This window comes from Crocuta crocuta, unplaced genomic scaffold (genome assembly GCF_008692635.1).
Source record: "Crocuta crocuta isolate KB4526 unplaced genomic scaffold, BGI_CrCroc_1.0 scaffold130, whole genome shotgun sequence".
NCBI lineage: Eukaryota > Metazoa > Chordata > Mammalia > Carnivora > Hyaenidae > Crocuta > Crocuta crocuta.
This window is the reverse complement of record NW_027527920.1, coordinates 13,269,253-13,295,988: the sequence shown is the minus strand read 5'-3', so window position 1 is coordinate 13,295,988 and position 26,736 is coordinate 13,269,253. Positions and strand designations below refer to the sequence as shown.

The window sequence follows — 26,736 nt, the reverse complement described above, 5'->3', positions numbered from 1 at the left end:
CACCATGCCACCCCACTCCTCTTCCCAGTTTGAGGCCATCACTGATTATTTGTTTTCACATAATTTACCTGCAGTAAGATGAGCAGACAGAAGTTTTCCTCCATAGGTACTATCATCCCCTGGGCATGAAGAACTGCTCAGTAGAATTTTTCCACTATAACAGAAATGTTCTCTGCCCATGCTCTCCAATACACAGGCTGCTAACCACATGTGGATATTGAGCACTTGAAATGTGGGTAGTGTGACTGAGGAAGTGAATTTTTAATCGTGTTTCATTTACATAAGTTTAAACGTAAATCGCCACATCTGGATAGTGGCTACCACATCAGACAGCTGAGTCCCAGAGCTTTATTCCTCTAGCGGACAGCTTTACCAGCTGAGCAATACAGCCCTGACGCATGTTTGATTTTTATTTTTTATTTTATTTTTTCCTACGCGTGTTTGATTTCTAAACAATTAAGTTGAAAGCAAGGTCCACAAAGTACTTGTTTATAAAGTAAAAATTCAGTTTATTCATCTGTTTATGACACAGTACACAAGAGGCAAAGTGTTTCACATCATAGACTTCACTTCCAACTCCTTGGAATGTTCATTTCTTTGGCTAAAGAGACTAGACATGAGAAGCAGGCAATGCTTAGGCAACTGAAATAAAGATGGGGAAGGGGCAATGCTAACATCATCCTCGCAGGGATGGGCATAAGGGGACTGTTAATCACAAGCTATTTTCTAGAACTGTTAGCTGGAAACAAAGGAACACCGATCCTGGCGCTCATGCTGTCGTGGGCTCAGTCATCCCCACCACACAGGTACAGCAGCGCTTTCTGGTAGTCGCCCTTCGTGTCTTGCTATAAACGGCCAAGGAGAAAAAAGAAATTCAGTATCAGAAAAAAGACCCAGACTCTGCAATAACGTACAAGCAGGCTCAACGCAGAGAGAACCTCCCAGAGCAGCAGCAAAGACAAGGCTCTGCGGGACCTGCCCTCAGGGGATCTGGAACGAGGGGCGGCCCTTCGAGGGACATGATCACCAGAAGGGTGGAGAGAACGGAGTTGCTGGGGATGAACACAGCACGGAACCAGACCCACAGAACCCAGCTTGCTCCTACTGCAAGGTCCTGTAAGCTCCACCGCTTTTCTTTCTGGCCCTCGTGCTTCCAGAGAAGACGAGGTACTTTCCTGCCTTGCCGTAGGGTTTCCAGGATTCACAGGGTCATGTGGGAATAAGCTAGTGAAGTGAGGAAATGATTACTAATGGGCTCACTGGTCCTTAAACTTTAAACACGTGCCCTAATAAACGTGGGCCCACCAAACCCACCTCAGAATTCATCATTAGTAACCACGGACATGCCTTTGATATTTTCAGGATCTCTTGGAAAGGCGGGGCTGCTATGCCTGTCTGAAGGACACACCAGTAGCTGTGCGGGGAGCTACTCCTTGCATATGAATGCTCTCTCTCTCCAAAATAGAGAGACTAAATGGATGGGAGAGATGAAAGTTCTGAGTAACCAAATGTTGCCAGGCCTATCACTGAGAACTTTCAAAAAATGGAAACAGGTGACCCTTGAACAAGGCCAGGGTGAGGGGCCCCAGCAACCCCCCTCGACAAAAATCTACACGTAACTTTTGACTCCCCCCAGAACTTAAGTAATAGCCTACCATTGACCAGAAGCCATACCTGTAACATGAAAAGTCATTTAACACACATTTGTATGTTATATGCATTATATACTGTATTCTTGAGAAACTGAAATATTAAGAAAATCAGAAGGAAAATACATTTTACACACTGCACTATATTTATCAAAAAAGACCTATTGATTTTCAACCAGTGCAGTTCAAACCTGTGTGGTTCAAGGGTCAAGTGCATAATAAAATGTAAAATCTAATTGATCTCAGGCTCTTCAGGAGGATGTCAGCAAGTCTTGCAGGATCATCCTCATGAACACCAATTATCACTGTAGAATGGCAGGTGTGGGAAGTGTAAAATATTTGCCTGTCTCTATAAGATTCTAGGACAAATCATTAATGGCACTTTCTAAATAAACCCCTGATACCTGAGGACTAGCATCTCTTCCCCAGTGAATTAGAAAACCACCATTCTGTCATTATTCTGACAGGCCACCAGCCCGGGGCTCCAGGACCTTGAGGACGGCCAGGCAGGGCCAACACGTCACCGTGGGGCTTACCTGGATGCAGTAGTACAGGGACTTGCCGTACTTCCTCTTGAATTCAGACCTAATTTTCAACATGTCCACTTCACTGCGAGAGACCATGATTCTAATCAGGACTTTATCGCGAGTCCCCTTGCCCTGAAAGTCAAGTTCATGTTCCAAGTTACAATTCACTGACAACATGAATCAAGTAAGTTTTCTTACACATGGAGCTCATCTGGGTTCTTGAGGCTGCCCTTTAAGAAAGTGCAAAGGTAACAATGAACTTAACTCCTTTAAGAAAAATGAGCATCTTGGAATTTCAAACACTCCAGAATGAAATCACCACAAACTCCCACTCTGTGCATTCAGTAAACGTGTACAAAGCACTAACTACTGTATTCGTTCAGTTTAAGAAGTGTGAGAGTTTACATTTATAACAAACAGTTCCTGGCTCTCGGGGCTTAGAGAACACAGGCCACCATGTTTTCACTGTGGCTCTGTGCCACTGTGAATGGTATAAACAATAAAGACCACAGAATTTATTTTCAGAGTCTCAGACAAGAGGCACTGAGGACAGGTCATATTTGACCCAGAACCCGAGGAGGGGAGAGGCGGTGTGGACAGGGGGTACACAGGAAGGAGTGGGAGGGCCAGGAAGCTGGAAAGCACAAGGGACATCTGAGGTGTGGAAAATGGGATGGGATTTTGGGAAGAGACAGTCCACCCAAGAGTCAGTTGCGGGGTCACCATTAGAGTCGGACTGACCTAAGTTCAAACCTGGCTATGTAACTTCAGGCTAAAGTTTCTGAGCTCCAATCTTCTGATCTATTAAGAAAATGACACAAGCCACATGGGCTTTTTGGTAATGATTTAAGATGAAGTAGTACAATGTCTCCTGTACAGTAGGTTGCTGAATAATCTCTCCTTTCCGCACCCTCCTACACTGTTGGTGGGAATGTAAGCTGGTACAGCCCCTCTGTAAAACAGTGTGGAGGTTCCTTAAAAAATTCACAATAGAACTCCCCTATGACCCAGCAGTAGCACTGCTAGGAATTTACCCAAGGGATACAGGAGTGCTGATGCATAGGGGCACAAGTACCTCAATATTCATAGCAGCACTCTCAACAATAGCCAAAACATGGAAAGAGCCTAAGTGTCCATCAACTGATGAATCGATCAAGAAGATGTGGTTTATCTATACGATGGAATACTACATGGCAATGAGAAAGAATGAAATCTGGCCATGGGTAGCAACATGGATGGACCTTTAGGGTGTTATGCTGAGCGAAATAAGTCAGGCAGAGAAGGACAGATACCATATGTTTCCACGTATGGGAGGATTAGGAGGAACTTAACGGAGGACCATGGGGGAGAAAAAGGGGAAAAATAGTGGGGGAGAGGGAGGGAGGCAAACCATGAGAGACTCTTGAATGCCAAGAACAAGCTGAGGGCTGATGGTGGTAGGGGACAGGGGGAGGGGGGTGATAGGCATGGAGGAGGGCACTTGTTGGGATGAGCACTGGATGTTATATGGAAACCAACTGGACAATAAATGATTTTTTTAAAATTTTTTTAAAAATTAAAAAAAATAAATTTTTGAAGGGAGAGAAGATAGAGATAAAGTAAAGTTTCTAAGGAATTTGAAAGCAAAGCTTTTAGGACCTTGAGGGGCTAGCCGCTGCTAACATACAGCTACTTATAGTTTTTAATAAAACAAACAGTAAGGCACTTAGACAGCCATGAGTTCCTTAAGGTCACGCTCTGCATGTTTCAGGTATCTGTCAGTGGGCTGCAAGCTGTAAGGAGACCTAATTTAAGCTACATTTCTCTTGCTTTTGTTTCCCCATCAGAAGGCATCACACTTTTTTATTTCAAACTAAATTGCAAAGCTATAGTAATCAAAACAATAACATATTGGCATAAAAACTAACATGTATATCAATGGAACAGAGAGTCAGAAATAAGCCCATGCATACGGTTAATGAATGAATGAATTAGTTGTTTGTTTAAAATGGGAAGTTTAGGGGCGCCTAGGTGGCTAAGTCGGTTAAGCATCCAACTTCGGCTCAGGTCATGATCTCACAGTTGGTGGGTTCAAGCCCTGCATCAGGCTCTGTGCTGACAGCTAGCTCAGAGCCTGGACCCTGTTTCAGATTCTGTGTCTCCCTCTCTCTCTGCCCCTTCCCCACTCATGTTCTGTCTCTCTCTGTCTCAAAAATAAATAAACTATAAAAATTTAAAAAATAATAATAATCTCTCCCTTCCTTGCCCATCTTTACTCGGGGGTAATGGAAGGCCATCGCTGAGAAGTCTGAGCAAGAGTCAGACATGATTACCATCTGGCACTTTCTTTCCTACCTGCACACAAACACATGTTCAAGTAAGTGGGAGACAGAGACAGAGAAGACTGACATGTGGTTCTCTCACCTGTCAAATACAACCACAGCTGACTAGTACATTCCTGCACCCAGACAGCGGTGTCCCTTCCACCAGCCACTAGCCAAGGAGACTTAGTTCGGGGCACAAAAGAAGAAAAGCCCACTATGCAAATACAGGCCTCTCAGCCAGCTGCCCTTACCTTCATGGAGTCATACAGCCGGTCAGCAAAATACAGGGGCTTGTTCTGAATGCACTGGACTGCGGAGAGAAGAAAGGGGGTCAGCTAGTCCTCTCCTCACCAGGGAGGGGTAAGGCCCTGACCGTGGGCTACAAATAAGATGACCTAATGTAACAGGAATGGGCTGCAAAATGGGAAATGCTAAGGGAAAACCTGGATCCTCTGAAGCTCTGCTCCACAGTGATTTTAAACCAGGGGAACTTGAGGGCCACAGAAACCCAAGTGGATATGGAAGTCTCCCCAAAGGGCCCTTTTTCTTGTTATTTTATTCTTCCTGGGCAACTTCTCACTCTACCAACGTAAGTCTCCCTCAGTTTCATATCTTAAATTACAGTGAAGATTATTCAACTACCCAAGTCATGTAAAGGAGCCACACTTCCCGCACACACTTGAATTAACAGGATGGCTACTTGTTACTTCTGCTGTGGCACAGTTTACTGAAAGCTGAGTTCTACTATGGATGGGAGTAGAGGGCCACACTTGCTCACCCAGGTTCAGGAAAGCATTTTCCAGGTCTCCTTTGACCTCCTTCTTGATGCTCTCCAGCATGTCATAAGGGCTGTAGCTCTTGTACCTATCAAACACTAAGGAAAAGCAAAAAATAATTACTATTACAGAGCTGCTAATCAAAGCTGTCAATGATTGCCCACATGGTTATGCACCATGATAAAAATAAACAAACAGATGAGGATGATCACAGCATCTAAGAAGGTTAGGGGTTGCCATGATGGACCAGAGCTGACACTGCACCAGATGACCTGGGACAGCTGTGCTGAATGGTACTGTCCTATATGGCACTGACCAGACTACATATTTTGAACTTCGTCAGCTCTGAGTGGAGCCTATTCTATTTGGAAGCAATAAGAAATAGTACATAGTGCCCAGGAAAGTCTACTTACTTCAACAAATATGGCAAGACAAAATGTTCCTAGACAAGAAGGGATAGCAAGGTAAAGCACCATACATGGAAAATATTTAGGAAAAAGAAGGATCCACAATGGAAGAGAAGGGCCAATGGAGTTCGTGATGGAAAATGGGTGAGATTATGGGGTGCAAAGCAGAAAGTGAACTTTGTTCTGGCAGACCCAGCAGGCCTGGCTGAGAGGACCATCCTGAGGCTCTATGACCTCCTCAGCACAGCACCCACCTTTCTGGAGGTGACACACGCTCCGCTCAGTCATGATGCTGATCCACTTGGGCACATCAGTTCCTTTCCTCTTCACTCCGGCATCATAGAGATCCTACAAACACAACCAACCACGAAGGTTGACTACATGATCCAGAGTAAGGTCATAAAAAAATGTCATGAAAAAAACCCAAAACCTATACACTGAAAATGCCAACTGAGAAAGAATAGTTGCACTGAAGACACGGGCAGCAATGTAATATTAGATTGTTTGTGAGGTGGGTGCTGACAGATTGATTTCCTTAAATGCCAAAGGAAGAACCAAGAGCTTCTATTCCTATACAGAAGGACAAGCAAATGTTCATAAGCACATCTAGCCCTCCTTCCTTTGATACTTTTGATAGCAAATAAGCTAACGGTTGTCTGCTGAAGACAGTTACAGATCAGGTACCCACACGCATGCTTCTCAGAGACTGAGGAAGTCTCATTTTTAGTTTCTGGAAAATTTAGGGGCTACAAGTTATGCTAAGAATGGCAAGGAGAAAGGAAGAAAGATTCATTCGAGGTTAAGGTACTCTTTAAGTGATCACCCACCATCTGGGGGTTGTAAAACCGAACTTCTACTGCTTTATTTAAAAACCTTCTCTAACTCCTGCTGACAGTGCTGTGTGAAACATACAGAATTTTAAAACTAAAATGAATTTAAATTAATTTTGTTCTGCAGCTCTTATAAAATGCTTTGAGATAGCTGTTGACCCTCTGAGAAAGGCATGCAGTTCACAGTGATGTGAATCATCTTAACAAACAATTCTTGGTGATTCTGAGACTAGAACATTGAAAAGTGTTATTCAACCAGACAGGGTCTCTGCTTCCCTCCCCTTTTCCCTCACCACAAAGGCAATAAGCCTTCCTGTCCCTGGCTATGCCTCCACCATTTTCTTCCACTCTGCCATGTTGTTTATGGAGCCAGTGCATACAGCCTTAGCACACCCTGCAAAATTTGGTACTTCTATACAAGCAAAGCCTAAACAAGCATATGTGAGTCAGGTATTGATCCTGTAATTAATACCAGCATCAAGAGGGAATATCTTATAATAACTACTGTTCCCAGAAAGTGAAAATGAAGCCCACAAACTCTTTGACCTTCCTCCCTCCCAAAAGTGGTGGCTACTTCTCTTTACACTAACTACAGGCTACACACAATGACCCACTTCTAACGAAGGGTATAACAGAAGCGACACTGTGTGACTCCTGACAGGTGATAATAAGCATTTGGCTTCCTCCTTGCTTTCTCTCTTGGATCACTCTTGGATCTGGAGAAAGCCAGCTGCCAGGCTGTGAGGACACTGGAGCAAGCCCTCAGAGAGGCCCATGCAGAGAAATACTAAGGCCTCCCGCCAACAGTCCTGTGGATGGGCAGTCTTGAAAGGAGGTCCTCCTGATGCTGTCAGGCCCTCAGATGATGCAGCCCTGCTCCACATTTTCGCCCAGCCTCATGAGAGGTCCTGAGCCAGAACCACCCAGCTGAGCCACTCCCCAGTTCTGTCCCAAAGACACTGAGAGATGTTAAGTGTTTGTCATTGGAAGCCACTAAATTTGGAGGTAAACTGTTACATAGGATCGATGATTGCTATATAGACTGTCTAGAGATTTGCTAGAAAACAAACTCAAACCAAGAAGCTCTTACCCGGGCATCTTGGTCAATCAGTTCATAATCAATGACGGAGCCATCCTCTGCTCTTCTACCCTATGAAAGCAAACAAAATAAAGAACATCAAACAGGTTTCTTTTCGTATATTTTAAAGTTGCAAATGATTATCTTCTCCCCAACTCATGTAAGCCATTATTTAATTTACTGAACAAACACACACTTAAAATTTTTCCGGACTTGGGGTGCCTGGGTGACTCAGGTCATGTTCTCAGAGTCTGTGGGTTCAAGTCCCACATCAGGCTCTGCACTGACAGCTCAGAGCCTGGAGCATGCTTTGGATTCTGTGTCTCCCTCTCTCTCTGCCCCTCACCTGCTTATGCTCTCTCTCTCAGTAATAAATAAATAAACATTAAAAAATGTTTTTTCTCTTCACTTTGAAGTCCAGACAAGACCAAGGATTGGTACAATAACTGAGGTAGTGAAGTGGGTGGGGGAGGGTACCTCACCATCATCAACCTCCCCTCCTGGGATAGGCACTTTATAGAATTTCCTCTACCTCCAAAAGAAAAAAAAAGCTAATGATCTTTTAGTTCCTTCCCTCAGAGAGCTTACAATCCCAATGGAAAAAAAGCATGAAACAAAGATAAAACAACACGGTAATCCATGGCTTAGGAGATACGAAATGCAAAAGAAGGGAGAAAGCTAACAGCACAGTCAGCAAAGTCTGCGGACAATGGGATAGCGCTGAGGTGAACACTGAAGGATGTGTCAAATGAGGCTAGTGACGCGGAGGGGGAGAAAGCCATTCCTCATGGGAGCAACAGCACAGGGAGAGGCTGAGCATGGCCACAGGTCAGTGAGGTGCCACCCAACTACAGGGGAAGGGAGGCAGGGGGAATCCTAGAGGGAAGGTTACGTTAGGGAGAGGCAGAATATAGGGAACTTTTATTTGGTTTTTTTAGTGTTTCTGTCTGAGAGAGTGACTGCAAGCAGGGACGGGGCAGAGAGACAGGGGAGACAGAGGATCCAAAGCGGGCTCTGTGCTGACAGCAGGGAACTCAATGCGGGGCTCGAACTCACAAACCATGAGATCATGACCTGAGCTGAGGTCTAACACTTAAAACCAACCAAGCCACCCTGGATACAGGGAACTTTTAAAGGCAGTGGAGAGTCTGGATTTGATGAAGCAGAAATGGGTTGGATCAAGGGAGTGAAATACTGAAGGGAGCTTCAAAAGATGGGTGGGTGGTGGCCCACGGTGAGGCCTGTATGGAGTTGTCACAGTAATGGAGATGTGAGTGGGCATAAGGTTCCCGGAGAAAGTAATTTCTCTTCCCTCCTCATGAACATAGGCCTTAACTTGCACACCGGTCAGGACTCAGACTCAGAGGGAAATGCCTTGCATCCACATATGTGTTATCATTAAAAAATAAAAAAGACCCCCTCTCCAGGCAAAGGACTACCTGGGCAAATCCTCTCAGACGACGTGAGAGCAGAGAATGAAAGGAAAACAAGAGGGTCACTTCCCATGGGGTCCTATGCGGCTACAGATAGAGGCAAAGTGACCTTCCCCAAGTCATGCAGCGAGGGCTGCCACATAGTCCAGGCCAGGACTTGAGAGCTGCCTATTCCTCCTCTGGCCCCAAAGTCCACTTGACCATGAGGTTTCTCAGGATAAGAAATCCTATTATACAAAAATGACATCTCTGCAGTGACAGTGCAAACCCACTGTCAGAAATGCAGCTGGGATTTCTGATGCAGGCACAGAGGATTGAGTTAATTCGCTCCCAGGTATAAAATGCGGGATGTGACTTGCCTTGGGAGGAAACAAGGACAAAGAAATAAACTGGAAACCAACCTTTGCAAGGGCAACCATCAGCTTGCGGAAGTCACCAGATGTGTCAGAAATGATGTCCTTCTCCAGATCGGTCTTGTACACTGTAAAACAACACATCTGGTTTTATGCTTCCTGACTGTGCAGCCAGACAGCCACCCACCCTAACTGCCCCCTGCCCCACTAAGCCTCTGAGAAGCAGAAACAGCTGTGGCATCATGGATGTATCCACTCAAATGAGGGCAGATGGTCGAAAATGATTTTTAGCCTCATAAAATCAGAGCTAAATGTTATTATCAGTGACAGGAGATAGACCAGGCTGGATCAAATCAGGCATTCTCAAGCTCACCTTTGATCAGTGACCTCTTTTGTACCTAAAATACTGGTTCCCAAACTCCTTGACTAGGAATAATGACTTTGAAAAGGAAAGATTTGGAGGGCTACACACACACACACACACACACACGCACACACACACACAAACCTGTGCTTTGTTATGCACTGAATGAGCAAATGCACAATGGCAAAAACTTGTAAGATTAAATAGTACTTTTGAATGAATCTGTATTTTATTATTCAAAATAGCTTCTATATTGAAACCCAGTAACAAATACACATGTAAGCTGCATCATTTATTCTAGCCACTGCCTCCCGTAGTGCTTGGTGCACAGAGATCCACATGCCTCGTGCAATAATTATCCACTATCCAGAGTTGGGAACCTCTTAAGCAGAGACTGGAAAGCACCCAATACATTAAATCTACATACACTGCTTTCTACTTCCCCCACCAGACCCTTACAAGAAAAAAATTGTTTTCTCTCCTTTCCCTTCTGCCTATCCTTTTATAGAAGTTCTGGCAGAATATAATAACCAAAGCCCAGGCCACAGGAAGGTAGAAGAGAGGGATCTGGACACTGGCAAACCCCTGGATGGTCCAGATGGCATTTCTGCATATGTACTACAGGCATCCTGTCCCCAGCACTACCCCAGGTAGCCATGACAGGGTTACAGAAATTGGGCTGACAAGCCGCATCACAGAACTGGGCTACTCACTTTCCTTGTAGACTCTGTTAATTTCCTGAAGCTCTTGGTTGGTCCTTGAGCAGATGATCTCAATGAGAGAGTCCTCATCAGTCCCTAGCCCCTGTGAACCAGGAGCACAGAAATCAGCAGGGAACTTCCTCTGGGCCATTAGCCTACTTCTCTGATCTCAATCAGGTAAATTGCAAACATGGAGACTGGGTCAGTTAGCATGCCCCTTTCCACACCCCTACCGAGGGGATCTGTACTGTATTTCTCAGCACAACATAATGTTACTTTCTATTTCTTTAAAAAAGGCTTCACCAGAATAAAAAATGGTATAAGTGACATGTCAGAGCTCAACTATTTTAAAAATATAGATAGATACAGAGAGATAGTTAGATAGATAGATATGTATGAATGTTAAAAATACATATATATATCAAATGGGAAGAGACAGTAATGGAATATACCAAAACGTTAAAAGTGGTTTCCTTTTTGGTGATGCCTTTACAAAATGAGTAGCTTTTTCTTCTTCCTAATTTTCTTTATTTTTCAAATTATTTTAATAGATGGAAAATTCTTCTTTATTAAACAATTCTGCTCAGTAATTTAAAATAAAGGAAGAAAGAGAGTTTGCTGTCCTTTGCAGACAGCACCACTGGAATGGAGTAAGTCTTTGACCAGGGAAAGGTACAGATAAGATAAAATTTTTAGCTTCACCTCTTTGAAATGTAAAATTGGGTTAATGTTAAAAATTTCATTCTTGTACTTCCATTTTTGCTTGATTACTATGCACTCTTCAGGCATTTTAGGGAAGCAAAAGGAAATAATGAAGTGCCAAATAAACCTCGACACCAACACTTTATTAAGGAATAAGAATTTGATGGGTGATGTATTCAAATTTAATATATACACTTTTGAACGTGCCAGATAGCTTGAAAGGACTCAATGAAACATGTATTTCAAAGCTGGCCTCATGATCAAAGTCAAGATTTAATAATCAGGATTCTCTAATACTTGTCTTTCCGAATATGGAAATATTACTTTGAACTAAGTAGAATTACAACTGTTTAAAATGTAAATCAATTATAAGGTGTTAATACAATAAGAAACTTACTTATCCACATGAAAAGTGTGTCAGCTATTAATTAAACTTATTAGAGTTTATATGCCCCTGAAAAGTGGTTCACATAATATAAGCTAAACCTCAGGTTAATGGTTAATTTTGAATTTTATTTGTAATCTAATCAATGAGCAAATGCCTCTACTTCCAGAGTTTTTAATCATGGTTTGTAGAGGTTCGACCAAAGCCAAACTTTCTTTCTGTCTTAGCAAAAGGTCTACACAACATTCTACACAAATGTTATAGAATGACTACTGAGTGTCTTCAGATATTTAGGGAGTCTTTCAATCTTGAGATGATAAAAATATAGTCTAAAAATAATTCATGTATTGGAAGAAATGATATATCCTTACACTGTTGAAATGTAAAACAGGTATATCAATATAAGATAGCTTCTTCCATCGCTGATATGCCAGTGTTAATATCTGGGAATTCTAATAGTGATTTTGTCTCTATTCAAAGGTGACCTTGGCCATTTCCAAAACTTGGCCCAAGCTTTCCACAGATTGTCCACAATTCCCATCACAAGGGCAACTTCTACCGTAACATATGGCTAATATTGCCACTGGTATTGCCAGAAGTCAAAACAGATTTTTTTAAAGCATAGTTCAGTTAATGTCACTTCGAGCTTTATGGATTTCAGAAGGGTACTCAACTGTGATAGCTAATGGAAGAGCTGGCACCAGGTCAAAGATTTAGTCCTCAAAGCACCTTTCATTGGGCCCAATTACAGAGATTACAATGGTGACGGACAGCTTGAACAGGTCCATTTCAAGTCACTAATACCTAGTCATCAATACTAGTAAAACTGTACAAATTACAACTAAATAGATTTTTGACGAAAATACGATAAACTGATCTGAAGTGATGATGGCCAGATGACTCCAATAAACCCAAGATTTGGTTTTCAAGAGTGTTCTTTTTATCAAGCAGGATCATTAAATGTTGGTGACATTTTACCATTTGTAATTCTACCTTCTCTACAATATAGCCTACTTAGGAAACTCAGAGCAAGTCAGCTCACATGAACTGAGCACAGATTGAACTAGGCTGGAGAAATGAAGGAAGAAAGAGATTTCCTAACAAATCTTTCAGCAGTCCTGAGCTATCAAGTCCTGGGCAATGGAAGTGCCTGGTGTGAGAAGCAGCCTCACTCTCAAGGTGCTCTCTGGGGAAAGAGATGACATGAACCGTGACATCGGCTATGGTGACAGGCTTACAGCTTGGTCTTTTCATAATTCAGGAACGGGGCATCACAGAAAACGCACTCAGACTTAAAATAAAAAATGATAGCTAGAGCATTCCCCTATACTCTGGAGGCTTTACCCAGTTTTATCAGCAGAGGGCAGTATCAGATTATTCAAAGTGTTACAGGAACACACTATAAATAAAAGGGATTATGTTTTGCTGTAAAATGCCTTTATGTTTGTGCATCTATTACATTTATATAATACTTAATGATTTAGGGTATGCACAAAGTTCAGGGAGTTCCTAATCTGGAATTTTTACTATTTAATGTAACTGAAAATTCCAAATAACTTTGCAAAAGCAAAAAGCAAGCAAAAGGGCTAATCTGTGCTACAATACTTTGAACAAAACACAGGTACCATTCACAATCTGGAATCACCCTTTATATGCACTGAGATGTTCTAATTTTTGCCTGAATTTGAATCAAATAGCGAGACTGACAGAAGGTCAGAAAAAGAAACACCCAAGAGAACAACAGGCAGAATTTGCAAGCTTCGCTTAACAAAAGCTTTGAGTTTTACTTTTGCCTCAATATCAAAAATCTCTTTTTAAGGAGGAAGTGTAATCAAGGAAGTACTTTTTCCAAATGGTAATTCCAATTGCCCAGGTGCCAAGCAGTAGCAGCTGGTAACTGGCTTCTCAGCATCATGAAATTTCTTTACAGTCTTAAAAAAAAAGTAATTGAAATATTTTTGGTACAAATCCTGAGACTTATAGCTTCAGTTCATTAAAAAAAAATGGTTCCAAATGAGAATCCAACAAAACTGAAAATCACCTAATTATACTTAGAAAGCTGTAATTCACAAATATTAATGGCAGATTTGACAGAGATTACATCTCACACATGTTTACCTTCATGGAGGCTTTCAGCTCAGAAGCATCATACTGAGCAGGTGTTTTCAAGAGGCCCAAAATCACAGTCTCCAGGTGGCCGGACAAGGCTGACTTCAGTGCTGATGCAAGTTCCTTCAGGAAAACGGGTAAGAACATGGGAAAAAAAACATTGGTAACCAATGTTCCCTTTAAAACTGGTGAATAAAACAAAAGTGGGATATGTTTGTAAGACAAGTTGTGATTCCTTAGCCACTCTGGGATCTCAGACCAAACTGTCCCTCAACTGCATTCCCCTCAGTGGATTCAGATGTCAGAAACAGACTTTGCTCTGCAAAATCCCTTAACATCCAAGCTGACTGAGCCATCTTCTCCCAGCCATTAAAAGGAAACCAGAGCAGTGTGCAATTTCTCAGAAAGCTAGGAGGGTGAGGGCACTTTATAACAGCCTTGCAAGTGATAGCCACTCATAGAAGACAAGGCACTTCCCAAGGTCAAGGCCTCTGCTAAGAAGGAGGTGGTTAGAATAGGGAGCCCCTTGTAAAAGATGTTTCTGCGGCTGCACCTGAGGTGACTCCTAAAAGTCTCCAAAGGAACCAGAGCCCCCACCATGGGTGGAAGTTGGATCATAAAGCTTTCCTATGCAAAACACTTCATCCAGGACTGAGAGAACATCTATTTGTCCATACCAAACTAGGGCAGAGCTGACAGAGCCGATGGGAGACTGAAGTCCGCCTTTCATCCCCTTGACTTCCCTGCTCTGTGCTCTCTCCCACGGTTTCCTCTGTCACAATTAATGTAGATTTCAAGTCAGAGGTCTGAGTCAGCACCCATGCATGCAGACAAATACCCCAATTCAATGTGTCTTTTATAGCTGCTTCCTTGACGATTAAACTTCCTACACAGCATGAGTATTGAGTGATGCCTGAACTCTCCCACTGTAATTATTTTCCTTTCTTTTCACATTTTCCCTCTTATTTTCTCCCTTCTTTCTTTCTCCCCTGCTTGTCAGCAGCACCCCATGGTATCTATAATGATGGGCACCTAGAAGTCCCTGCAGGTGCCACAAGATGATGTGCAGTCAGCTTCAGGCAGAATCTTCTCAAACCATTTATAGGTGGTGAGAACTGAGATGGATCTCGGCAATCACTTGGCCCACCCTTTCCAACACCTACGCTTTTCTGATTCCCAGTCTCCTAGTAACGCACGGTACCTAGAAAGGGACTTGAAAAGCAACCTCTGCCAGTTATAGCACCAATTTTCCAATGTGGAAAATTTGAGGTTAGGGAATTCCAAACTTGGCCTATACTTGACACCCCTCAACCCATTCATTCTCTGTTGAAACCTCAAATAGCATTTGGGTACCTACGGACTTCTTCCACTTCTGTTATAAACTCCTGTTGGAGCTCAACTTCCTGTTTCTCACAATGTCTATCTAGCACAGGGCTTTGTATGTAACAGATACCCCAGAAAAGTTTGGTTAACAAAACAGTACCATTCCTTATATGGAGAAATCTGGCATCTGCTTAAACATGAAAAAAAAACCAAACACCCAGAAGACCAAGAGTCTTCCCCAGCTCCTCTCCGTTTCTATTAGCTCTGCCCATGCTCTTCAAAGCTCATGACGTAGGCAGCCTCAGCCCATACTCTTAACATACTCTATAATACAGGGCTTTCTCCTTGATTATGCAAACAACTCATTCAAAACAATAAGGTCCTGCTTCCAAAATCTCCTTCGGAAATTATCTCAAGTATTTATGTTTCTTTCTCCACACACTTTTCCTTAGTCCAAGACTGAGAGACATCACAAATCAGTAAAACAGTGACCTGTCCCCATCACACACAAAGCCTGTGCAATCAATGAACCCTAACATGATTCTGGTAACATTTTCCTTCCAACATAATATGTGAGGGCTTTGTTCTCCATCTATCTAATTTGAAATCAAGACCCAGGCTTCTCTGTTTCTGTATACACTTATGTGTACACATCCAAGTATGTTCCAACACCCCACTCTGTAAGTGACAAATGAAGAAGCAATTACAGGCACACTATCCAAAGACGTGAGGCTTCAGCTCCACCTGGAACTCAGGCCTACCAGCTCCCAGATCCTTTTAGAAAATTGGGGAAATAAAGCACTCCCCTCTAGCCTCACTACATAAGTCTAGTTGGAAAAAGAATTTTAATGCACATGAGATGATAGAAGCCAGATTCTTTCCTATTTATGTCCTTTCCAATTGCTTGAGTAGGTGGTGGTTGGATCTATAGAAGGCCTTGACCTGCAACTCTCAGAACCCTGGTGGCCACGTCAACCCCAAGAAAAGAAATGTCTTTTCCAGAATTCTTCCATCTCACCTCCACTGTGGCTACGAGTGAAAGCCGTTAAGTCAAACAGGAGCTGCAGGAAGCCACGCTTACTGCACTGTCCAAGAATAAATCAAAAGCTTTTAATAGCAAGAAGTTAAAAATAAAACATCCCGTCCTTAAAAATAAAATTTCCTAACACCGCAACAAAATAAAGGATGAACAAATGCTGGGTTGTTCCTTAACCACTAGTGCACAAGCAAGGGAAAAAGTGCACAAAGCTCTTTAAATAGTAGGAACATGGCATGTTGAGGATAGCCTCGTAGACCAGATGAACTACTAACTAAGCCCATTTGCTACAAAGCTCTTAAGAATTCAAGTACATTTTTTAAGAGTAAGGATAGCCTATCAGGATCAATATTAAGTGAAGTCTAGGGTCCTAATATTAAATTAGAAACATCTTATCAAGAGCTAGCAGAAGTCATGAAGATGAAATGAGTTGCTACATGTAGAGAACTACATGCCTGGCACAAAGCAAACATTCTAGAAATGATACCTGTTATTGATGCTCCCTAGTCCCTCTTAACTTTCTGTTTCCAGCACTGCTCCCTCCACACTCTGGTTGGAGGAGGGCATAGTCTTTATGGTTAAGCTCCAAGCATTCCAGGGGCCATGAAGTGTGTGAGTGATGGCTCTTACAAGGACGTAAGAGGAAAACCTTGGATATTCAAGAGTTCTGGAAGGCTCTTGCTGGGATGAGCCAGAATCCATAAAAAGAAAAAGCAATGGCTGAGGAAACGAAATTGAACAGGGCATATCCTCCATCCCTGAAATTGCTTATACCTTTTTGGTCCTTCTCTGGTAGGCAAAGGCAATATCCTGTCTCTGTTCATTGCTGCGGTTGGTCAGAATGTTGACGATGGTGACCTCATCCACACCTACGGAGATACAAGTTGTGAGCAGTTAAAAACCCATGTGCTTTAGTCCTCTGGGCTTACACTGAAGGTTTTAAGCAGTTTTTTCAAATTGAAATTTATATACTGTTTTCCAGACTAAAATGCCAAGACATCAAGATTTGTTCTTTTTGTCAGTACCCTCCACCCAATGTGTTTACCCAATTTTTATCCTGACAGCCTCAGACCTCAAGCCTAAATGGACCTTTTGAATATCTGCATAAAAAAAAAAACCTATTTTATTCATAAATTGGTTTCTGGAATCAACTGTAGGAGGTGTGTTTGTGGGGCTTTGGCAGTCAGATGGAACAACAAAGATTTAGGAGGATTTTAAATGAAGGTCCCCAAATTGCCATTTAACTGGAGATTTAATAGACAGTAACTGTGAACTGAATTAATAGAGACAATTATTTATATTTATTGCAGGATTACAGCTATATAAGCAGCTAGGTATAATTTTTATAATTATAGAAACTGTCATGACAAATGAGTCAGATTTAATATGGCAGTTGTATTTTAATAGCATAATTGATTAATACAATCATACTTATTGAAGACTAAATTGTTTTTTAAGGAAAATAAATGTTCCACTGCTTTTAATCTTCAATAGGCAATTTTAATAATCAATTTTATAACTTTATTAAAAAGAATAAGTGTTTTAATCTAAATTAAATCTAAATTGGGAGTTACGAAGTGCCACCAAAATATTTTAGTACCTATTTTAATTGGAACATGTGTATTTACAAAGATAAGCAATGCCTTCTTGTATCTGAAAGTTTCCAATTTTATATCAGAAATACTCCTAAAATGCCATTTAACTTAAGAAAGCATGATTTTAAGAATTCAGAAAGTGAAAGGCCTCCCTCCTGACTGATTATGAACTTTGTTCAGTAAAAGCAAGAGTCTTTGCCATAACTGGATAGGTAATTCTTGGGTGAAGGAGAGAACAGAAAAGCCCACAAAGGTCACATGTGAACGGCAAAGAGCCTGGCCTAAAAGAAATCAGAGGAGTCCCCAAAACAACAGAAATGTTAGAACTATAATGCTGTGAGGCAGAAGCAATGGGCCACTTGAGAGAAGGAGTCCTCAACTCTCAACCATGTTAGATCAAAATGCATTAAGGTAGATTTTCTGGGTATAAAAATAAGTTAACATTTATTTTTTTATTTATATACTCATTTCAGAGTGAGTTCATACCAGAATGTTGGTCACTTATCTTAAATGCAGCATCTATAACTTTAGTTCTGATTTTGAAAGTACCAATGTCAACAGAGAAATACAATTGCTGTATATGATATGCAGTTTTAAAGACACTTATTTCAGTATTGGAGAGAGTATCAAAAAAACAAAGGGGAAAAAAAAGCCCTATGTTCAATAAGAGATTGATTACATAAATGTTCTTCTGTCCATACAATGGGATATTATCGTCATTCAAAATGATGGCATAAAATAATAATTGATGTGGAAAAATATCCATAATATACTGTTAAGTAAAAAAAAAAAAGAAGGAAAAAACAACACACGTGCAAAGCAATATATACAGTATAACGCAATTTTTGTAAAATGCAAGTGCACATGAGAGAATGTCTAGAAACCTTTATACCAAAGTGTTTTTTTTCCAAATTTTTTTTTTTTTTTTTTTTTATTTCTAGGAGAGAGAGAGAGAGAGACAGCGCGAGCAGGGGAGGGTCAGAGAGAGAGGGAGTCACAGACTGAAACAGGCTCCAGGCTCTGAGCTGGCAGTCAGCACAGAGCCCGACGCGGGGCTCGAACCCGCGAACCGCGAGATCATGACCTAAGTGAAAGTCGGACGCTTAACCGACTAAGCCACCCAGGCGCCCCTATACCAAAGTTTTAATAGTGCTCATGTGAGTGGCAGGACTATGGATACTGTAAAGTTTTCTTTCTTATATATCACCTTCAAAGTTCACCATAATGTCATAAAAAGGGTTCTTTACATACACAGTGAGTAACACCCAATCATTGATCTAGAATCAACTAGTGATTTCCCATCAAAAGATCCCTAGCATGGCAAAATACTTTAATTAGAATAAAACACAATATGCATAATAATTACAAACTATATCTATAGAATTCTCTTTGGTTTCCAAAACATCCTAACACAAACTCCTATTATTCTCTGCAACTACCCAGTGAGGAAAGGTATTCCTCTTCCTAGTGTGTAGATGAAGAAGCTGAAGCTCAAAGAGATTCCAACTATCACGTGTGTAAGCATCTGCTCTCTTTGGGTCTCAGTTTCTACATCTGTACAAGTAAGGCACTCGAACAATGACCCCCCAGTTCTGCTTCCAGAAAGCACTAACAGATACAATCTTGTGAGCCTACCCATACACCTGTGTTCTTTCTCATTCTCCTTAAATATTCTATGGCTCTAATTTCATGTTAGGAAAACCACTGTTTATAAATGTGTTTTTGCTTTACACTTAACTTTCTTAGCCAAATCTGAAAATGCTAGAAAACAACAAAATCAATCTTATCCTCAAACCTCAATTCTAGTATTTCCTGAAAGCAATTTTAGGGCTGTTGACCTGAATGCATACCAACAACACTGACTCATAAAAAATCTCTCTCAGAAATAAATGCCAAATTTATGTTTGTGTCAAAACGTGGTCCTAAGCCCACGTGAATGAGAATCACATGAAGCACTTGTTAAACACAGAGCCCCTTGGGCCACACTACAGATCTACTGATCAAGACTCCCTAAGACTTTAGACCAAGGAAGCACCATTTCTACCAGCTCCCTGGTGATTTTTTATTTGAGAACCACCAAGAGATGGATAAGCATGAGGAATGGAAAGATCTTTAGTAATCTGCTTATGGAGATGACTCTTAAGTCACTTCAACCGACTGCTTCTGTGAGGTACAGGAACCACAGCAATTTCAGGGAAAGAAAGGCTTACTGTTGTCCAAATAACCCAGGTAAGAAATAACACCTGACGAGTTCACTGCACAAAATACGGTGCAGTCCCACGCTCTTAGTCAATGAAACAGCTTTTTACCTTTCTGTTCACAATAGCTAAGCAGCCAGTCAACAGAGTCTGAACTCAATCCAATTATTGGAAATCCCCGTAAAGAGCCTGAGTGGTTGACCTGGATCTCACATAGGTGGCAGCAGCTATGATATCTAAAGGAATCTAAATGTGTTTTACCTACATTATTTATCAAGCAAACAGCCTGCTGAGCATGCAACATGCTGGGACCCCTTACAAGTGAACAATCTGATCCATTACACAACGCTAATGCCAGCAACTACAAAGAAATAGAAGCTATTTCTGCAAGTGAATGCCTCCTAGCCCTTCTAGAACCTCATCCACAGAAGCTATTTCTCCCATACTTTTGTCTGCAAGTTTCAAACTGAACTGGAAAGAGGGGAAAAAAACATGGAGCCCAGGATCAATTGCCTAGTCAAAGCCACTTAAGGCATGTCCTGTGTCCTAACACCAGAATACACATTTCTGTCAGTGGGATTTAACCATCTTATCTTCAGAACACTGCTGCTTCCTCTCAACTTGCTATCATAATTGGTGAGGCAGTTTATTCCTGTGGAAAATAGTTCAGTGCAGGTTGAAGCTGCAAGGGTCATCCGGACACTCACCATTTCTGCCCAGGATGCGGCTGAAGAATGAGGACTGAGCACTCAGTTACCTACATCAGCACAATCATCATCAACAATGCATAGCAAGTGCCACTATACTAGGAAAGCTTTGAATTTAACACATTTAACATAGATGCAAATGCCTGGGAGATGAGGCTCCGCCCCCCTGGATTTGCACTTTCAGACTTCGTAGGTTCCAGTATGTAAGGAAGTGTTTGCTGGACAGAAGCACCAGGTTCTAATAGAAACTGTGTGGGCAGGGCAATAGCATAAAGGGAAAAAAAAACCCTGAATAATGTTTCTTTTCCCATCCCATCTTCTTGTGTTTTATGTGGAAGGTCAAAGTAATTGAAGCAAAGGCTCAGGTGATATGGGCACGGGAGCCTACAGAATGTGGCTTAGTTACATTCTGTGTTCCAGGCTGATTTTTAAAAATTTCTTTTCAAAGAAACACTACAGTAAATTTCATAAGCATTTATGCCGTTCATGAAAACGGTCGGCTAAACTCATCAACTAACTACAAACATGTTTCCACCTCTCCTTAGCGGGGGCATCCGAAAGGTCAGTCACTGTTCTAAATGTCAATCAACATGAAGCAGTCAGCATGCTGCTTACGGATAAGACTTTAAAGTCACTTTTACCAAATGTTTCTGTGAGGTACAGGGTCAATGACAATTTCAGGCAAAGAAACGCTTACCTTTGTCCGAAAAAGCCAGGTAAGAAAGAAAGAACCCCTGAAGAGCTGGCTGCACAAACTGCAGCACCACGTGATGCCACAGGGAGGCGCCGCTGACAGCGGAGCTCAAGCAGGAAACTCTGGGGTCATGGGCCCCTTAAACCATCCACCGTATTTTTTAAAACATAAAGAAGACTTGCAATCTAAAATAACGGCCAACTCCAAAACCATTAAATCAGCCTCCTGGAGTTCCCTCCTCCTCTCTGCTGGTGGAAACCCCAAGTCAGCACCACATCTGGCATTCCATGGAAAATGTGTCTTTATTGTCCATGGCAAGGAACCAAGAGGCCATTCTGAACAGGATGCTGACTCACATCTGCCAAGACACACTGACTGCACAAAGAAAATGGATTTCATTTTGTCTGATGAAGGCTCAGGAGGCCCTCAGGGCGTGGCTGATTAGTTAGAAAATGAAGGAAAACTGCCCAGATGCCCTGCTTATCTAGGTGATGGGATAAACCATGCCTCAGCTTAGATTACTGGAGATATGGGTATCAAACCTCAGAAGAAATCACCTTTGTAACAGGAAGGTCAGCGGCAGGCCACAGAGAAAGGAGAGGGCCACAGATCCATGGGTGTGGACATATTTTTTAGTATAAAAATATCAGCTACTCACTGAATACCTACCATGTGCCAAGCATGTTCCTAAGTACTTCACACAATTCTACCATGAACTTTTCACCATATCCTTAAGAGGTGGGTGTCATTGCCATCCCTATCTTACTGATGAGAAAACAAATGCTCACAGAAGGCAAGGAGATGGTCAAGGTCACACAAGCAAGTCACTTGCAGAACTGGAATTCAAACCTGGATTAAAGACCCAGGCTCACTAAAATGGGCTATCCTGCCTCCTGTTATAGAAAATTATCCAAAATTTAATAATAAGGCAAGAGGAAGGCAGCATGTCCTCCCAGTGTGGCTAACAGGACCTTCCGAGATACTTCATGGCATGCTCACACTCAACCTGCAAGTTACGACTATAGGGCACAGGCTCTGTGGGGTTACACATGAACTTGGAGATTACGGTCCAGTCCAAAGGTTATGGCTTCAGTGCCCTATAGGGCATTAAAGGTCTTGTATCCAGCTCAGCAATCCTTATCCCAACACTCTTTTCTCAACGCCTGTAAACACCCAGTCTTTCAAATGTCCCTTTGAACTACTCTTATCTCCTTTGAGTTAAATAAACATTTGGCATGTGTTCGGCCCAAAGCTGTATGAGTCATGTTGGTACCTTTTTGAAATTATACTTCCATACTTCTATATACCACTCTCTTCCAACTAGTTCTAAAAAGGATATGGGACAGTTATATGTCCATATGTCTATAGCACTGGACTTACTATTTATTACATTCAAATGTACACACATTTAATAACCTGTAGATAATGATTTGCCACCCACTAACAGTGCATGGCCACTGAAGAGATATCCCAACTGAGGTTTTTTCAACAGAAAGAGCTAGAGACTCTCTTCCAGATAGCCATGACCAACCTGGTGACAGAGAAGCAGCCCCTTCCCAAAAAGGCTAATATGCCAAGTCATCTCAGGGACATAGAAGCACACAATGTATATAAATACACACACACACACACACACACACACACACACACGCCCAGTTGCCCAAAAGCATCCTTCCCACCATCAGCCACAGTGCTGCCTGGCCCAGAATTCCTGCTCTCAGAGTCACTCCATAGGTTCACTCAGCAGACCTGAGCACTCCGTGTCCAGAGGGTCCCACCGGGAGCTGGACATTCACGTGAGCAACAGACAAAAAAGAGAGGCATCTAGATCAGTGGCAATGACAGATGCTTTGGGAATTATGTGGGGCTCAGAACTGTACTATCTGGGGCACATTAGTTATCTCCCTGGACTCAGTTTCTCACTCTGTGAAACAGATCATGAGAACATTTACTGGATGCAAAAAGAAAGGACAGGCTGAGTTAAAGACTGAGAATGTGTCTACTACCTTCTCCACTCAGCTTCTCTGTCACAGGCCTGGCTCTTGCCTGTATTCGGTTTTGAGTCAATGACAATGTAGGGCAAAGAGAGGATGAGGAACCCTTTTGCCATTAGCGTACATTAGATTAGTTTTCATGATAACCTGTGGCAGCGGCCTGAGAGAAGAGACAAAAAACAAGTACAGGGTGGGAGGTGGCTGGGGAGCCCGGTGTCTCTCCCAAGACTGGCATCGACAGGGGAATGGTCCTGGCTCAAGCCCAAGTGCCGAGAAGGAGGTTTGGCCCCAAAATCAAATTTCTTCTATTTCCATTCTGCTCTGGTCTCACCTCTGCGGAGTCTCTTAGAAAGGATATCCATTCCATCCATTGGTAATCCCATTGTACATACACTTCAACAAGCTAGAACCCTGTCTGCCTTCCATTCATTTAATTATATTTCTGAAATACTCTATAGGACCAGCAGAAAAACACAAAGTAGCCACTATTCAAAATCCAAGCCAAATCAAACTGTAAATGGAGAACCACGCGTCAAATGCGAGCACCATCTTGTATCCTGCTACTGTATTAGCCTCATGAGAGAAAATTTTAAAATCTGAACAGATGCACTAGGAATCAGCATACCAGCATACCCACCCTTAACTCGACTGATAGTGAAGAAGTCACTGTTTACTGTCTTAGCATTGCTGACACCAGAAGAAAATCTGGTTTCTTCCATTGTCCCTAGGTAGCACTGATATTTGGATTTCCTCAGGGGAAAGAGGTAAATTTTTACAAAAAAAGAAAGAGCCAAGAGGCAGGCACTCAAAGCTAACGCCTACGGTTAGACAGGCACCAGAGACCCCTTCACCCATGTTTTATAGACTTCTTAGCTCAGATTTGGCATCTACACACCCAGGTAGACAAAAATCATTTTCAAAAATCAGAAAATCTGTGCTCAGAGCAAAGGTGGCCATGACTCAGCACTGGTACCTCTTTGTTCCCAGCCCTGCTGTAAGATGAGAACTTGGCCAAAAGTAAACTTGATCACAAAGGGAAAAGCCCTCAGTGAAGCAAAGGTTTCCTTACAGGAGGGTGGGAAGGCCCTGGGCTGCATGAGTCAGAGACCTTTCTCACTAGCAAATCCTCCTTCCTCAGGCTTCAGAGTTCTGGTAGGTTTGGGCCCTTACCTCCTACCCAGCTTTTAGGAGAGAGGCCACCTTTCAGAGCCAATCTGCCTCCTGGCATCCTCCAGAGAATGTATTCCTAATTGCTGTCTCAACTGAATGAATATCCCTCCAGGTGTGCAGGTGAAACCAAAAATACACGTCCAGCCTGCTTTCCACTGGCATGGGATGTTAGTGTTTTGCGCCATGCTGGAAAACATGGTTCCTTTTCAGAAGTATAAAAGAAAAATAAGTGCAAAAACTTGCTGCAGTTATGCTTCTCTACACTTGTGCTTAGGAGAAGGGGGGAAAAAATCACCCGCTTTTGCATCCCTTCCGGAGAACACAAATACTGCTAAAATCAAAACTGGCAATAATAATAGGGCAATTCATTTCCCTCCCCTTCTAGAGAGTGAGAGAGAGAGAGAGAGACCGAAGCTGTAGCAGTCTATTGGCACTTACACTAACTCTGGGGCTGTGCTGCTTCTAATTACAATCTATTTTATAGAGTCTGGATTCGTCCTTTTCTAATTTAGCTGACTTTCCTTTCTAGTTATTTGGACCCATATGGTAAACCATTCACAGCTGTGTTGTACACTCCACAGTATATATTTAACCCAAGGCCAATCTAGACCAAGAGACTCCTACAGATTTAAGTCTCAGAAATCTCTTGTTAATTAAGCAATATTACTACTTTTACACGGCTTTATTCAGTTTCTAACTAGACATAAATTAAGGTAAGTAACTGCATAGTCTACCTCAAGACAGAATATACACAAAGCAATCATGCATTTGGTTTAGGTAACATACTCAAGAGATACTAAGATCCTTCAAACTAAAAACAAAACAGACTTATGAGCATGAGCTAAATTCATTTTGTGAAAACAGATCAAAGCTCACTAGGGGACTATTATCCTTTCTGGATACTGTCCAGATTCTGGAACTGTCCTCTGCTGCCTCATCTCACTCCCTTCTCTGCACTCACCTGTGTGTGGTCTGGGATTTGTGCACATTTGACTACCATTTAAATATAAGTTAAATATCTACCTTCTCACACAGTCTCAGGGGCCATGTAAATAAGAGTAAATAAGTTTAATGAAATAAAGTCCTTGTCCTCAAGGAACTCACGTTCCGGCGGGGGAGACAAATCCATACATAAATAACTATAATCCAGTATGACAAGAGCTGTACATGACTTACGTGAAGTATCTGAAACAAAGACCAAGGAATAACTGCTTCTGCCTTCTCCTCATAGAAAACTTGGAGAAGAGGCCTGGGTACAGGCTCATGCTGAGGTGAGTAAGAACTGCTTGGGTGTTAGAAGTGGGCTAACACTCCCACTAGATGAGGACTGCACGCTCCCATCAGACTGGAGGCTCTGAACAGCCTGGAGAAGAAGCTAGAAAGATAATCTGCAATAGATGAGGCAAGAAGGCCCATCAAGGGGATGGATGCCATTACAGCCCAAGTTGAGAGAGGATATGGCTGAGGGAAAGGATGGCTAATGACTGCTTCTGGTCCTCATTGACCAGTCCAGACAGTACCAGCCCACTGATCTTACTCAAGCCTGCCTCTCCCTCAAATTCCCGCAACTTCAGGTCTGCTCCTGTTTACCATCGTTTTTTTTTTTTAATTTATTTTTTAATGTTTATTTTTGAGAGAGAGAGAGAGAGCACAAGAACGGGAGGGACAGAGAGAGAGGGAGACAGAGGATCTGAAGCAGGCTCCACGCTGATAGTAGAGAGCCTGATGCAGGGCTCAAATTCATGAACCATGAGATCATGACCTGAACTGAAGTCAGAGGCTTAACTAACAAAGTCACCCAGGCGCTCCTACCATCCTGTGTTTAACAGCAACTGAAGAAGCTACAGGTGACTTGTTCCCAGCTCTCCTTCCTGAGTACCCACACTAAAGGGAAGTCTGTGGTCAGTCAGATGGAGCAGGTAATGCCCAGTGAGCTCAGTACTTGGCACACATACACTTAAGATGACCTGATCTAGAAGGGGAGGCCCAGATAGTCATCTTTTCATGGTCCTTTGCCCTTTGTTTAGGTCAGCATTTGAGGTTTACCCTTTGTTTCCATTGATGTCAAGGAAACAGCAATTAGGGAGCATGGTTTTCTCCCAATAAAGGGCTTGAAGTGTGAGTGCAGTTAAGGTGTGGCACGAGCTTCTTAATTATACTTAAGGTAGAAGGAATTTAAAATGGGAAGCTGAACTATTAATTAACTAACTTTTTAAAAGTGGTATTAGTTATCTACAAATATCAAGAAGAAGGAAAAAGGGACAAAGGGTTGTTACTTTCCCAACTACTGACTTCAATTCTGTTTGTAATTAAATGTATTGCTTTCCACTTATGAAGGTGATGTGTGCCACCATCACAAGTTTGGAGAATACAAAATATGCTGAAAGCACAACAGAGGAAAA

General features: G+C 42.2%; 1 protein-coding gene across 2 annotated transcripts in view; it reads right to left on the bottom strand.

The window, feature by feature from the left end:
* Positions 1–485: 485 nt before the first annotated feature.
* ANXA2 (annexin A2) overlaps positions 486–26,736 on the bottom strand; it is a 44,216-nt gene continuing 17,965 nt past the window's right edge. For both annotated transcript variants that reach the window (XM_077747778.1, XM_077747785.1), the window contains exons 4-13: positions 16,751–16,845; positions 13,627–13,740; positions 10,434–10,524; positions 9,405–9,484; positions 7,583–7,642; positions 5,917–6,010; positions 5,258–5,353; positions 4,731–4,789; positions 2,186–2,308; positions 486–845 (exon numbers count right to left, since the gene is read on the bottom strand). In XM_077747778.1, the coding sequence (XP_077603904.1) occupies positions 786–845; positions 2,186–2,308; positions 4,731–4,789; positions 5,258–5,353; positions 5,917–6,010; positions 7,583–7,642; positions 9,405–9,484; positions 10,434–10,524; positions 13,627–13,740; positions 16,751–16,845 (872 nt within the window). In that variant the 3' untranslated portion in view covers positions 486–785. The remainder of the gene's footprint in view (positions 846–2,185; positions 2,309–4,730; positions 4,790–5,257; positions 5,354–5,916; positions 6,011–7,582; positions 7,643–9,404; positions 9,485–10,433; positions 10,525–13,626; positions 13,741–16,750; positions 16,846–26,736) is intronic.